Source organism: Zalophus californianus, chromosome 11, assembly GCF_009762305.2.
Source record: "Zalophus californianus isolate mZalCal1 chromosome 11, mZalCal1.pri.v2, whole genome shotgun sequence".
Lineage (NCBI taxonomy): Eukaryota > Metazoa > Chordata > Mammalia > Carnivora > Otariidae > Zalophus > Zalophus californianus.
This window is the reverse complement of record NC_045605.1, coordinates 103244508-103258736: the sequence shown is the minus strand read 5'-3', so window position 1 is coordinate 103258736 and position 14229 is coordinate 103244508. Positions and strand designations below refer to the sequence as shown.

The window sequence follows — 14229 nt, the reverse complement described above, 5'->3', positions numbered from 1 at the left end:
GTGTTGCTCTCGAGAGACCTGGGGTTTGGCTTGGGTGCAGTTTCTGTTCAACCACTGAGCTTTAGAATGTGGTGATTTCTTCCAGTGTCCCATTTGATTCCCGAAGAATATGTGAATTCTGTTTTAAGTTTAGTGCGAAGAAAAATACACCTATCGGGTGTGGTGTGTGTACTGGAGAACAGGAATGGGAAAACAGCCCAGCGGCACAGACCCTGCCCTTGGGTCTTAGGTGGTAGGGGATGGGTCATGATCACTTTCAATCGGGGCTGAGGCTTTGTGCCTGGGGCATTAGTGGGCCCACTGGTTCACACACCTGCAAAAAGGTCCCTCAGCAGAAGCAGGAGCTCTTGCTTCAATGTGGTTTTTTATTCGCTTCCTTTTCTACACTCACTCAACGTCAGAAGGCCTTCCACAAAGAGCCTTAAAACTGAATTAGCATGGCCAGTTCAAGGCCATGTTGCCACCCAAGGAAAATGCCTATCGTGGGGGCCCGGAGGTGGCTAGGGGCAGAGTGGGGTGGCCCCTGAATTTCACCTCCCTGAAGAGGGGGAAGGCAGGGCCAAAGTGGGACACGACCCACTCAGCCTGCCGTTCCTGTAGGAGTTCTGGAGGCTGGGAGAGGTTCCCTGCTGAACTCAGGACAGGCCCTGGGGGCCAGCGGTGAGGGAGGGTAACAGCTGGAAGACAGGACGCAGCGACAGCGGTGGTCTCTGCACAGTGGTGAGAGAGGCACCGAGGCCCAGGACTGGGCCCTCACACGCCCTGGCCCTGCAAGGCCTCCAGGACGGCGCGGAGGACGGCTGCAGCTGCCACTGCCCCAGGGTCCGGCTGGTCCAGCCGCGCAGAGCTGATGTAACTGGCTCTTCCGGCGCCAGCTTCCATGTTCTTGGTGGCCTCGGCTGCAGCTTCTGCGCTCTGAGTGGTGGGAGCGTGGGAGCAGGTTCAAGGACAAGCCAGCAGGCCTCCTTCCTCCCACGGACACCCTACACCCTCCGGTCTCAGCCCTACCAGCACCCTCAGTACTGTCACCAGGGTGGAGAGATCCCCTCTCGCCTACCTCTAGCAGGCCAAGAGGCTACCATCTACTGAGGGCTTGCTATGTCCTCGACGCCCTGAGGCTCCACACACCTCAAGCCTCACGGCAATCCTCTGAGACGGGTAATGCTCTCCATGTTTGGGGGAGGAAACGGGTACAGGCAAGATACTAACTTGCTCACTCACCTGGACTGCTTTGGTCAAAACTTGGAACAGATTGGCCCCTGGGCTTTTCCAGGCTTGGAGCTCCTGTCCTGCTGCCCACAGGGAATCCAGCTGGCCAAGGTGAGGGAGAGGGGAGTAAGAACAGGCCCTGCCACTGAGGGTGGCCTTCAAGGCTTCTATACTGCCAAGAGGGAAGGGCTGGGCTGAATACACACCATGGTCCTGTCCCCTGGAGCAGCCTTCCCGTACCTGGCAGGGAAAAAGGATCAGTAAGACTCCCTGCAGGGACTCACCGTGGGGGTGGGGACGGGGCCTGGCTGGGAGCAGGTGACACCATCCACTGCCCCCTGCCCCGCCTTGGTCTAAAGCATGGGGCTCTGCATGGCTCACTTCTGCATGGCCTCGAGGCCGGCATCCATGGCAGCACACCAGGCTGGCAGGTCAGTCTTGGCCTTGAGTGGCTGGGCCGCTGCAGTCAGGAACAGGCCGTAAAGCTGGGGGGGACCAGAACACTGAGCACATGGGGCTGGCCGGGGCCTTGGCCAGTCCGGGACCCCTCTGGGTCAGCCCTTTGGTCCCAGGGGCTGCTGGCACTCACCGCCCCAGATGAGCCTCCCATTTTCTCCAGGAGCAAGAGGGACAGTTTGGAGAGTAGCCGGGCAGGGCTGGCAGGGGGTGGGCCCTCCTTCAGCCACCCCTGGATGGCTGCAGGCAGAGAAAAATGAACTCAAGAGACCCTCCCTCCTATCTTCTTGGGCCCCAACCAAGCAACCCAGGCCTCACTGCCAAGCAGAAGGCATGGCCCCTGGCAGAGGCTGAGGGAACCAACCTAGGAGATTCCCAAAGCTCCCTTTCTACATCCTGGATGCAGTCTGGGGAGAGGTGGGAAACGGGGACTGGCAGGAACCTTGGCCGTCACCCAGAAGCTGGGGCCTGCCCCAGACACCCTCGACCTGACCTCCCATGCCTCGCTTCCCAGCTTCATTTCTCCTCCTCAGCCCCGCGCACGGCCACCCTCTATCTCTTCCCGATAGTCCCTGCTGACGGTGTGCCTCCCCCACCCGAACATAAGCCACGAGCCGCGAGGGACTCTGATCTGCTTTGCTCACTGCTGTATTCAGAGCAGCAAGATCAGTGCCAGGCCCGGGGTAGCCCTGATTCTTGACGGGATTATGCTGGATAATTAAGAGCTTTTCATCAGTCTCTGTTAAGCTGAGAAAAACAAGGACAATTGTAGGAGTTTCCCTTGAACCTCAAGTTATTATTCACTGTAAAACATTACATTTTGAGGCACCTGGCTGGCTCAATAGAACACGTGACTCTTGATTTTGGGGTACATACACACACACATACCTACGCAAATACATATTTAAAAAAAAGATTATATTTGGGGCACCTGTGCGGGTGCAGTTGGTTGAGCGTCCGACTTGGTTTCAGATCAGGTCATGATCTCAGGGTCGTGGGATGGGGCTCCGTGCCGGGCTCCACACTCGGTGTGGAGTCTGCCTGGGTTTCTCTCTCTCCCTCTGCCCCTTCCCCCCAACTCTCCCTCTCTCAAAATACAAAAATATTAAAAAGATTACATTTTATTTTGTAATAACCACCCTTCTACATTTGTAGTGTTAGGAGAGCCTTTGCTTAGGAAAAAAAAAAGGGGCAAGGGGTGCCAGGTTCTGTGAATGATCTCTCTTGGCAAAATAAATGCTGGCCATTCCACGTGAACACTTGCCATGCTTTTGAAGTTGTTCCGGTTCACGAAATGCCAAAATCTCAGAACGCATGTTCTACACCAGCCCTCTCCTGACCCCAGAGGGACCCTGCACCCACCTCTGGCAGCGCGGCTGTGGGTGGTGCCACAGTCCCCGTCACCGGAAGCACGGTCCAGAGCATTCAGATGCTCCTCCAGGCCCAGAAGGGTGGTGCACACCCGTTCCAGCACGAGCATCACCCGCTTCGAGGTCAAACCTGGAGACGGAGGACAGTGGTGCGGAGGCCCACCCGGCCTTTCCACAACCCACCCTGACCAGTGTGGAAGGTGTGGGTACAAGAGCTCCCGCCCACCCCGTACCCTTCAGAGCACAAGGCAAAGCCCTGGGCCACCTTTCCCAACCGCAGGGCTTGGTACCTCCTGCAACAGGGGAAACAGGGGCCTCCAGAGGCTCAGCAGGGGCGGCCCGGCTCCGCTTCCGCCCAGTCACAGAGACCTTGGCCACGTTAGGCCAGGCTGACGCGGTGGTTTCAGCATCTAGGGACAGCAGGATGACTCGTAAACATGGGTCAGCCAGTCAGGGATCAAGCGGGACCTGGACTCCCCACCTGGCTCCCATCATATCAACAAGCAAATACCAAATGCCTACTGTATACAAGGGAAGCATGGAGCGTCCCTGGGGAGGATCCTAATACCAGCTCCTCAAGTGAGAGCTGAAGGCTGGAGTGTCTCTACAGAGGGTGTCTCTACAGAGGTGAGGGTCAGCCCTGATAGGGTGTTGTCTCCAAGTCCCCTGTGGCTCCTTCTGGCCACAAGGAGGCCCGGCTTGGATGACCCCAGCTTCCAGGTCTCACCGATCAGTTTCAGGAGAGGCTCATCCACCAGCAGAAGAGTGAGAGAGATGCCGGGCATCTCCAGGGCTGACATGAAGGTGCCCACCAGGGCACGGGCGATCTTCACCCCGCGGCCCTCTGCAATACCAGAGCATGGAAGTCCATGAGGGAAGGAGTGGAGGATGGGCACTTACCCTCAGAGCATCAGAGAAAGAAACAGGAAGAGGAAAACAAGGACTTCGGAAGCTAGGACCCTGAGGTTAGGAGGGAGATGGCCAGATTCCCTCCCACCATCCCTCAAGGATGCCCCAAATTACCACATTCCCTGGAGGTGCCCCCTCTACAGGGAAGATGGGTAATTACAAGTCTCCTTTTCTGAGTTCTCACTGCTCCCTGGGTGCCAGACCCTGTGCTAAGTGTGACACGTATGTTTAATCTCATGTAATCCTCACGACAACCCTAAAAGGCAGGAACTACTGGTGCCCCCTCTTCACAGACAAGGAGAGAGGCTCAAGGCACCCAGCAGTCAGCTGGTACAGTGACGGTTTGACTTGGGCCCGTCTGCCCCCACATCCCCTCCTCTGGGCCATCTCAAGACTCCATTGTGGCTGCTTTTCTTCTGTCCAGCTTCAAAGGGCTGCAGGGAAAGGAGCTCCAGGGCTTGGGGAAGTCCCCTTCTGGTGTGGGGCTCACCCAGAGTGCGGACAGCAGCATCGGCTATGATGCCCAGTTCCAGGAATGACAAGCCACCAAGGTTGTTGACCATCAGCACCACTGAGGAGCCTGTGGACAGACACAACACCAGTGTGAGACTCTCCAGGCCCCCTGCCCAGAGTAGGACAGAAGGCTGGGAGACAGCATGACAGCCCCTCACCGGACTGCACAGGCACCCGGGACACGTTGGCGGAGTCCGTCATGTGGTCCAGCATGAGCGTCACAATCTCGTTGGCGCTTGCCATCTGTCAGAGCGAGAGCCACCATGAGCTGTGCTGGAAGGCCTTGATCTTAGACTAGCCGGGGCCAGGGAGTTCACTTACCTTTATCCGGCGCACGCCAGCTTCCCCGTGGATCCCTGTGGACAGACTTGGTCACTGCTGACGCACTCAGGGCCTGGGGACTCACTCATCATGTTTTTCTCAAGGATTTACGAAGTGCTCAGTACTAGCTAGGCGCTGTGGATGTGAGGAGTGTGGGGCATGATGGACAGAATGATGAAAAATACAGAGTCTCCACTCTCTGGGAGCTTATGGCTGGGTGGTGGAGACAACCAGAGGCTTAACCGCTTAACTTTTAACTAGTTAAGTAGCTTCAACTAGAGGCAATCACAGCCAAGGCCACCGGAGGCCTCTGCCCATCACTTTGGAAGCATGCGGGGAGGAAGAAGAGAGCTGGGTAGCCTCTGAACCGGCTCTGGAGGAAGGGCTGCATTTTGGCAGGGGCCCCGGGGCCCAGGAAGGGTGTGAGCAAAGGCAAGGAGGTCGGTGGGGCATAGAGCCCCTGTGGCCAGAGCCCTGGGTACGGACGGCAAAGCAGGTAAAGAGATCAGACAGGCTGGGCCAGAAGGGCCTCAAGTGCCCACTTAAAAATACTAACACTGGGGCGCCTGGCTGGCTCAGTCAGAAGAACGTGTGACTCTTAATCTCAAAGGGTGTGAGTTTGAGCCCCATATTGGGTATGCGGATTACTTAAATACATAAGCTCCAAGAAAAAAACAAAACAAAACAGAAAGCCTAGAAAAAATACTAAGACCACTTTGGCACCAGCTCCCAGGGCGTAAGATGCGGGCAAAACCCAGGGCGCAGGCGGGGCCGGGACAGGGGGTGGCCCCAAACTTACCCAGGCCCAGCTCTACCTCATCCGGCGAGAGCTCAAAGGTGGGTCTGGAGCCAGGGATGCTGCAGGAGGACAAGCTCACTCCCAGGGTCCCTACGGGAAGTGAGGTGTGGAAAGGGTGACTGTTTTGTTCTTGGTGTCAGGCTTTGGGGGCCCTGGCCACCGCAGCCTCTTCGCTGAGCCAGGATGCCACATTCATCACCTCAGTGGTGAAGGAGAAACCCAGCCTGGGGACCCGAGGCTACCAGTCCCTAGGAACTCCCCCACGGAGACCTTCCCTCAACCCCTGGGGAATCACCTGGAAAGTCCTATGCAGCCACAGGGAACCTGCGCCTAGTCAGTCCCAAGGTCAGCCTCAACCTCCCACCTTCCCCTTCCAAATCCCTGGGCCAGCACTCACCCATGGCCTTGGCAACCGCGCTCACCCGATTTGTGATTTCCTCCAGCCCCACACCTGCCTCAGCCAGGGCACCTGCCACCTGCACCCACAGATAAGGGGAAGGAGTCAGCGTACGGCTTGCGGGGAGGGTACAGGCTGGGCCTGAGTTTCTAGTTGGGAAGAAGGCATCTCGGTACTGCCACATTAGCCTGGCCCACCATACTTAGGGCAGAACAGCGCACCCTCTGTGTTCAAAGGCACTTGCCTGGAATCTTCAAGAACCCCAATCTGTGGGAGCCAGAAGGGACTTTACCAATGGAGAAATGGGCCCAAAGAAGGGAGGTGACTGCTCCAATGTCACATAGCTGGTTGGGGGCCAGTTTCCTGATTACTAGCCTAGAGCTGGTTCTCCATGGCGTATACACTGAGGCTGTCCTTCCCTGCTCACACACCCACCCACCCACTGTTTGCCAAGCATTCAGTGTGTGCGAAAAAGAAAAAAGGTGACTGAGTGACAGTCCCTACCTTGGAGGAACTCTGAATCTGGGGTGGCGCTGGGGAAACAGACACACACAAACTGAACACTAAATGTGAGGTGGTCCATCACAACAGCATGCCATGGGAGCGCCGAGGAGGGAAGCCTCCGCACAGGAGGGACATCGGCGGCGGGCCCTTACAGAATCGTAGGAGATAGCCAGGCCCAAGCGGGGCTGGACAAGAAAAGGATTTTCAGAGCCTTAGATGAAGCATCAGCAAAGCCCCAGAAGGAAGCTGCAGCCTAGGCATGCAGCGAACCGGCGTTAATGGAGCCTAAGAGACACGACGGGAAATGAACTTAGGGAGTCGGGGAGGAGGGGCAAGCGTGTGGTGGGCGCCTGACCAAGGAGCCTAGACTGACTCCTGCAGCCCTGGAAAGCTTTCAGCAGGTGAACAACCTGGTCAGATATGCATTTTTGAAAGGTACCCCTGGGGTAGCGTGGGGAACATACTGGAGGGGGAGGCAGGAAGTAGGCAGGGAGCCCCCGTGAGGAGCAGGGGCCGCTGGGTGGGCATGAGCACATGGGCACGGAACCGAGGCTGGGGCAGGAAGGGCAGGGCTCTGAGAGGCACCTGTATTGTAGGGGCAATTCAGGAGTCAGATCACGAGGGCAGGGCAACTGGCTGGGTGTGGGGGAAGTAGAGGGAAGGGTCTGGGAAAAACGCTGAGATTCTGGGCTTAGGGAGTTGAGGGGATGGTGGGCCTTCCTGGATCAGGGAGCCCTGGGGAAGGAGCAGCCTCCTGGGGCGGGGGGCATGGGCTGGCGAGAAAGGTCCAGGTCCCTGGTGCTGCCTGGAAAGAAAGAGAAGGCTGGGGGCGGGGGGTGCCCGCCAGCCAGTGTCCCGCATGGGAAATCTCACCTTGTGTATGAGCACTGTGCCACAGAGTCCCCTCCTGCCCGCCTTCTTCAGGACGGTGAAAGCACTGTCGTCCCCAATGACCACCATCTCCACAGGGATGCCCTCAGCCCGGGCCTGCTCCCGGGCCAGGCCAAAGTTGAGGCGATCCCCAGTGTAGTTCTTCACGATGAGGAGGGTCCCCACTGCAGGAACAGCCAGCAGGGCCCCGTCAGCGCGTGCCCTCCCCACAGCAGCCCCTCCCGCCTGCCAGGATTACCTGTGCCCGCCTGGGCCACTGCCCTGATGGCTGCCAGGATGCTGCCCACCGCCGGGGAGGTGAACACGGCTCCTGCGATGACCCCCGTCAGCATCCCCTTCCCTATGAAACCTGGAGACGGGGCAGATACTGGCTGGGGACCCGTGTCTGAAGTCCCCGGGGCCTTCCCACGCTGATGGCCTTCATGGTTTGGTGAGCCCCATGGTAGGCTTGGTGCTGAAAGAGCACCTGGGTCGCCCTCCACAGACCTTTCCTCAGGAGCGGTCTCCGTGGAGAGGCCTTCCCTGACCTCCCAACGGAGGCAGTCATCACCCCATCCCCAGCGACTCCCTGTTCCTTTTCCCCACTCTCTTGTCTTTCCTACTTCACTTAACGCGCTCTGGAACACTCTCTTTCACTTATGCGTTTGCCTGGTTACGGTCTCCCCAAAGCAGAACAGGAGCTCTGTGAGGGCAGCCACCTTGTCTTTCCGGTTCACCGTTATATCCCTTGTGCCCCAAACGGTGCCAGATGACGACAGGTGCTCACGAAGGGCGCTTAGTGGATGGATGGATTTGCCGAGGGAGACAGGAAAGGAACAGAGGATACAGAGCCTGGTCCCCCACCCCCCAGGAGTTCTCGAGGAGAGCTCACATGCCTGGCACTGAGCAGGAAACAATCCAGGGCTATCTGTGATGTATGTGAAAATGCGGGGCAGGAATTCAGAAGAGAGATCCTACTCTAGGTTAGAAAAGTCAGGAAGGCTTCATGGAGGAGGGGAAGGGCTCGGGGGCCTGGAAAGCCAGGATTCACAAAATCACTGACTCTCAGAGCTGGAAGGGCCCGAGAGATCATTTGGCCCAACCTTGTGTTTTTAAAGATGGAGAGACTGAGGCCCAGAGAAAGACCATGATTGGCCCCAGATGACAGCCTGAGGGATTGAGACAGCGGGAACCAGGGCCTGACCTGGCCTCTGTCCTAAACCTCCTAGCAGCACCGAGGATCTCCCAGGAGCCCCCATCCACTGTGCCCAGCACCCGCCCCCTACCTCTGTCCCAGCCTACTCACCGGCATGGGCAGGCTCATGGCCAGAGCCCCCACCCGACAGCAGTGCCACCCGGCCCTTGAGGCTGTCCAGGTCGGAACGGAGGGCCACGCGGTGGCCGTGCAGGAGCTGCAGGCTGGGGTTGCAGGCCACCAGACCAGCCAAGGCTTCATCGGCACAGCCTGCCACCGTGTTCACCAGCTTTTTGGAGGTCTGCAAGACAGGAGCCGGGAGGAAGTTCCAGGCGTGGCTGGCAGGGACACTCCCATTCTGCCCAGCCACACTGCTATGGTTGAGACCCCTTAGCCATAAGGACTCCAGGGACACTCCAGAGACACGGCAGTACCTTGAACTGGGCATGACTTTCTCAGGCGGAGGTTTCTGTGAGTTCTCTTAATTCGGGATTAATTGAGGGCAAAATTTATGAAGTGCTTTGGACTACGGTTTAAATTAATCTGCAAAAAGGGCTTCAATATAGACCAGAAAAGGGAACCAGAGTCCTGAGTCTAGACGAATTTAATAAAATTAGGGCCCAACAGCCTTCTTCTGTCAAAGGAGGAGAAGCCCCAGGTGAGGCTCCTGTGCCAAGAGAAGGTACCAGACAGGCCCCACACTCCTTGGCTATTCCAACTGGGCCTCTGGTGCCGGCCAAACATTTCCTGAGCCTCTCAGTGTGCCCAGTGCTGGTCCAGGCAGAATGCTGGTCCTGCCCTTGATGGAAACAGAGGGATCATCTCCACATGCCGTGCGAAGTGCTACACAAGAGGAATGCGCTTGTACCGCCTCCTCTGTGGATCCTGGGAGTCTTCGGGAAGGAGAAGTAGGAGTTAGGGAAGTAAAGGGCGTGAGGGGCATGGGGGAAGGGAACAAGGACAAGTATATTCCAGGCAGAGGGAGAGTATACATCAGGGTCTGGGGGTGTGAAATCACTCGGTGGCTGGGCCAAGAAGCAAATTAGGATGACCTGAGCAACCAGTGACCACCAGGAAGAGGTGGGCAGGTCCTCACAAGCTGAAAGTGGAACCTGGCCATGGGGAACCTCTGGTGGGAAGGTCTCAGGCAGCTGGCCTGAGGGTAGAGCTGAGCTGACATGGGGTGCAGGCAGAAGTAGACAGCGTGGGGGGTAGAGTGGCAAAGGTTTCGGGTTCTGCAGTCATGGTCACGAGCTCTTGGGCTCAAATCCGCTGTCTGCCTCTCACCAGCTGTGAGAACTCAGGGAGGACACCTTGTTGTTCTGACTTTTGTCCTACTCAGCAAATCGGGGACTTAATAAACTACAGTATAATATACCTGTTGTAGATTAAGAACTGAATAAAAGGCAGTTACTCCCTTTTTCCAGCAGTTTCTGAAAAGCTGGTGCTAGCTGAACGAGGTGTGCAGACTAGGCTGGAACTTCTGCCTCTGTCATAGAGAGGAGCCTAGTGAGGACCCAGAGGGCAGGCTCCTAGCGCCACCTGGTGGCCCTGGGCAGCTGCAGCTGAGCCAGGTCCTGGTCAAGGGGCCTTTCCCGGAGGCTTCTACCCCAAACCTGCAGGCACCTGGTTCCCTTGAGCAAATTCTGGCCTTTCCTGGGCCTGGCAGGAGCCAAAGCCAAGCCACCTGCTCTGGGCTAAGGAGAGCAGGCCAGGTCAGCAGGAAGGAAGCAGCATGAAAACTCTGTTATGACTGGCTCTGTTCCCAAGTAGTGACTGAGAGCCAGGCCCAGGGTCTAAGCGCTTTTTGAGCATGTTTCACTCAATATTCCCAATAACCCTACGGAGGAAAGATTAGCCTGGAGAGGAAACTGAGGCATAGTTTAATGACTTTGCCCAAGGTCACACAGCCAGCAAGTACCAGGTTGGCCTGGCTCCAAAGATGGTTCCATTTTAGCCTTATCATGCTGCTTTCCCCAGGGGCTGAAGGGAGGCTGAGACTGCTAGAGGTCTTGCCCTAGTAAGGGCATGGGCTTGTGGCTCTCAGAGCCCTCCGGGGACTGGAATATGCAAAGAAATTGTGAGTTGGTCTCAACTTGAAGCCCAGCCTCCAGCGCCACCACCCTCCAAGACTGTATCCGCCCCCCCCCCCCCCCCCGCCCCCCGCCACCACCCCTGACAGTCCTGCCTGGGATTCACAACCACTTCTGAACCAGAGTCACAGGAGGGCTCGGGGACCAATGCCAAACCTGGTTCCCAGTGGCCTAAGAGGATGAAAAGGAAAGGAAGTTGATCAGGCACCGAGTGAGGCCCCCAGGATTCTGGTCTGATTAACACCTCATAGCCACTTGGAGGCTGGGCCTTAATCGGCCTCACACTGCAGATGAGAAGGCAAAAAAAAAAAAAAGCTCAGAGAGATCAAGTCTCTTGTAAGAAGATCTCTGGTTGGTGACAGGCTGAAATTTGAACCCAGGTCTGTCCAAGGCCTGCTTTGGTTCAGATCTAGTTCTAGAGCGGGCCTGGAATGATGCCGCCAGGGGCATGCTGAGCCTCCCACAGTGCAGATCCCACCTCTGGGACCAGCCCACACTTGTCCTAGGCTCAGGAACAGGCATCAGATCCCTCACGGCCCCTGGTACAGTGTCTGTTACAGAGTAGATAACTAATAATTGTTCTAATCTAAATGTATGACTGAGACCAGGGCCAGATGGGCCCTGCAGGGACTCAGGGGCTGCAGCCCCGGCCCTGGGACCAGCTGGGAAATGGAGGGAAGCAGGGATTCGGCCCTGAGAGGGACGATGACACTCTCTCTTAACTTCTCTGAACCTCAGGAGGCAGCAGCGTCTCTTCGTCAAGGTGTAAGGAACTCCGGCACGCCTAGGGCTGGCACCCCCACTGCTCCAAGACCACAGTGTCCTTCCTCTGCCCTGGCCCTCATGGGACTCACCATGGTGGGGATGCTCTGAAGCACACTGAGTTCACACCTTCGCACTGAGACGCTGGAGGACGGGCAATCCTGTGGGTGCTACGGGGGGTCTAAGCACAGCGAAGGTGGCTGCAGCACCTGCAGAAAGAGGGGAACAGTATGGGCTGCTGGGGGCACTGGCAGCCTACTGGCACAATCACGCTTCCAGGGCCCTGGTAATGAGAGAGCTGCCCCAGACTTTGATCCAAGTCCAAACTCTAGTACGTGCACTGGGGATGGAGAAGAGCATGGGGACTGACCAAGGTTCACACCTGCACCTGGCTGCCAGAAGACAGATCGATCCATACTGGGCTGCCTTTATGCCCAGGAACAGAACCCCACCTCATCACCAAGGGGCAGTTACCCACAGAGTAACTGCATCTCTTACGTGGGCACCATGTGCAGTGAATTAGTTTACGGAGATCTTCACACACTTGGTCTTGGCACTGCACCAGGAAGGAGGCAGCCTAGTCTCTCACCCCATTTTACTTCTGGGAACCGGACTCAGAGAGCTCTAGTGCCTTGCCCAAGGTCATACTGGTAAGAGCCAGAACTCAAACCCACACGTAGTCTTTCTACAAAGTCTGTGTTCTTTCTAGCGGTCATTCAGTGCCCCCAAAGTCAGGCAGAGTCCTCGGTGTGGGAAACCACACAGGTAAACTGCAATGACACTTCAGCTCCCTGCAGGTTCAGCCTTGTTCAGAGGTCTTTTGGGGCCATCCAGGGTCCTATGCTATGTGTCTGCAAGAGAAAGAATCCACACCAGGGTCCCCGCCTAGCTCTGCCTCTGACTTACTTAGGGGATCTTAGGTAAACATTCCCTCAAACCTCAGCTTCCTCATCTGTAAAGCGGGGGTCGCCTTCTCTGTGGCATTCTGAAGGTACTCCAAGCCACGTGGTTTCCCCCTACTCCTTGGCAAAGCCTCTGGTGTGGAGTGGCCTGGAAATGGCAGGGCTGACTGCTTTCCTGGGCCTTTAAGGGTCTCATCCAGGAAATTCTGATCTTGTGTTTGATGGTCAGAATTTGTACAGCAACAGGGGCACGAATGATGCTGGGTAAAGTGGCCCAGCGGGCCCTTCAAAGTCTGAAAAATAAAACATAGTTTATAACGGGAGAGGCGAGCCTCCTGGTGTCCTTCGAGGTGAGGCGGGGTGATCAATCATTCTAGGGTCAGGTGAGGGTACCGGCTCAGTTTGGATGAACTGGGGGTGCTAAGGAGAGGGAGGTTCGGACCTCGGTTCTAGTCTCGGAGGTGCACAAATTGCTGTCACCCCCCTCCCCCTCTAGACCTCCGCAGTATTTCCGGTTCCAAAACGGAGAACAGCCCCGAGAGCTCCCGGAGCAATGGAAGGGGGAGAGGACAGGGTCTGTGGATGGACGGAGGGTCGGCTCCGAGAGCGGAGGGGGTGTCCGCGCACCTCCCCCACCCGCTCACGCCCGCACCAGCCACCTCCGTAGCCGCTGCCGCTTCACAACGACCCCCGACGGCGCGCCCTCATCCGGGTACTCCGGGCTCTGGCGGTAAGAGGCGGGGCGGGGCCTCTAGGGGGCGGGGCCTCCTTTGGTTGGCCGCCTAGGGCGCCGTGAGTCCTCCAAGAGGCCAGGTGAGGCCGTCCCGTGATGCCTCGCGCCCCGGCCGCTCTGGCCTGCAACGTGTCGCTGGGGCGGAGGCAGCGGCAGTGGAGTTCGCCGCGCGCGGGTGGGGGCCCCTGTCTCTTCGCCTGTGTCCATTTCCCTCCCTATCGTTGCGCTCGAGTGCCGACGGGCCGTCCCAGACCTCGACATGTCGTACAACTACGTGGTAACGGCACAGAAGCCCACCGCCGTGAACGGCTGCGTGACCGGTGAGGCTGCCAGGGCAGGAGACCCCGCGAGGGAGGGAGCTGGGGGGAACCGAGGCCTAGGGAGGCCCGCGGCCCCTGGGGCTGCCGGGCGGGACCGAGTCCCGGGAATGGGAGTTGCTGGCGGCCGACGGAGCTTCCCCCAGCCCACGACTTTAAAAAGAGGCTGTCTTCAGCACGCGCCTTTTGGGGAGCAAAAGCTACGCTCGAGGGTCCCCTTTCGTCCTGGGAGGTCACTTGGCCTCGGGGACAGGGACGGCCCACTGGGACAGAGAGCGAAGTGTGAGTTGATTGTGCCGTGGTGCTTGGGCCCCCAGATTGGCCTCGTGTGGTTAGGGGAAGGGGCCGTGGTGATGGCGACTTGGAGGGTCAGAATTTTCTTGGGGGAGAGCCTGGGAGGTGCAGGGGGTGGAGGGATGTGAGGAATGTATGCACTCACCCGAAGGAGAGGAGTTCTCTTTGCCCTGGGCTGTTGTTTACTGGAGGGAGCTGCTGGAGAAGAGGGTTTGGGTGGCCCAGCCCAGTGCTGGGTTTGCCTTGTTGACTGCAAGGATTACAAAGGACGCAGATGTCCAGAACCCGGGAATAATCATCTTGATCCACGTTCTCAGCAGAACATGAAGACCTCAAATTTGTGTGTTTCTGTAAATACTGATCATGATTTCAAAACAAAACCCTGTTGTTTGTAGAGTGGGAAGCTCTGACGGAGTGTGGACCAGGGTATTGGTAGACTGCGGGGAAGGCAAGAGATGTGGACAAAGCAGTGTTTTCATATAAAGCTCTGAGAATTTGCATTTGTTCTGCTCTGTTTGGTCAAGATTTTGTGAAAATTTAGATAAGGACTGACTGGAGATGTACACTGTTTCCAGCATCCCTTAA

The 14229-nt window shown here is 57.3% G+C and overlaps 2 protein-coding genes across 9 annotated transcripts in view; one reads left to right on the top strand and one right to left on the bottom strand.

Annotated features, from left to right (window-relative positions):
- Positions 1-345: 345 nt before the first annotated feature.
- On the bottom strand, positions 346-13079 carry TKFC (triokinase and FMN cyclase). 7 transcript variants are annotated; one of them, XM_027577751.1, is made up of 19 exons: positions 12960-13079; positions 11491-11607; positions 10793-10920; positions 8655-8844; positions 7608-7718; positions 7352-7533; positions 5975-6053; positions 5578-5667; positions 4779-4813; positions 4616-4700; positions 4435-4524; positions 3763-3879; positions 3326-3445; positions 3028-3165; positions 1799-1905; positions 1591-1694; positions 1416-1449; positions 1222-1311; positions 346-915 (listed from the first exon to the last, which is right to left on the bottom strand). In XM_027577751.1, the coding sequence occupies exons 5-19, from the start codon at positions 7699-7701 to the stop codon at positions 754-756; spliced, it is 1527 nt and encodes a 508-aa protein (XP_027433552.1). In that variant the 5' UTR covers positions 7702-7718; positions 8655-8844; positions 10793-10920; positions 11491-11607; positions 12960-13079; the 3' UTR covers positions 346-753. The 7 variants fall into 7 exon arrangements, with proteins under 7 accessions (XP_027433552.1, XP_027433545.1, XP_027433550.1 ...); XM_027577744.1 differs by lacking the exon at positions 10793-10920 and adding an exon at positions 12337-12593 and having other exon boundaries at positions 12960-13023; XM_027577749.1 differs by lacking the exons at positions 10793-10920; positions 12960-13079 and adding exons at positions 12337-12593; positions 12743-12763.
- A 66-nt stretch (positions 13080-13145) lies between these two features.
- DDB1 (damage specific DNA binding protein 1) overlaps positions 13146-14229 on the top strand; it is a 30124-nt gene continuing 29040 nt past the window's right edge. Inside the window, exon 1 of one of the 2 annotated variants that reach the window (XM_027577741.2) lies at positions 13146-13353. In XM_027577741.2, coding sequence (XP_027433542.1) covers positions 13293-13353 — 61 coding nt within the window. In that variant the 5' untranslated portion in view covers positions 13146-13292. Of the gene's footprint in view, positions 13354-13484; positions 13633-14229 lie in introns of those variants that run through there. The other variant, XM_027577742.2, reaches the window with a different exon arrangement.

Excerpts from the sequence above, each read along its gene's own strand:
- TKFC (XM_027577743.1), bottom strand. Across the intron at positions 5,668-5,974 it reads CGCGGTTGCCAAGGCCATGG|GGACCCTGGGAGTGAGCTTG; the intron begins GTGAGTGCTGGC and ends CACTTCCCGTAG. Across the intron at positions 3,446-3,762 it reads GCCTCTCCTGAAACTGATCG|ATGCTGAAACCACCGCGTCA; the intron begins GTGAGACCTGGA and ends TGCTGTCCCTAG.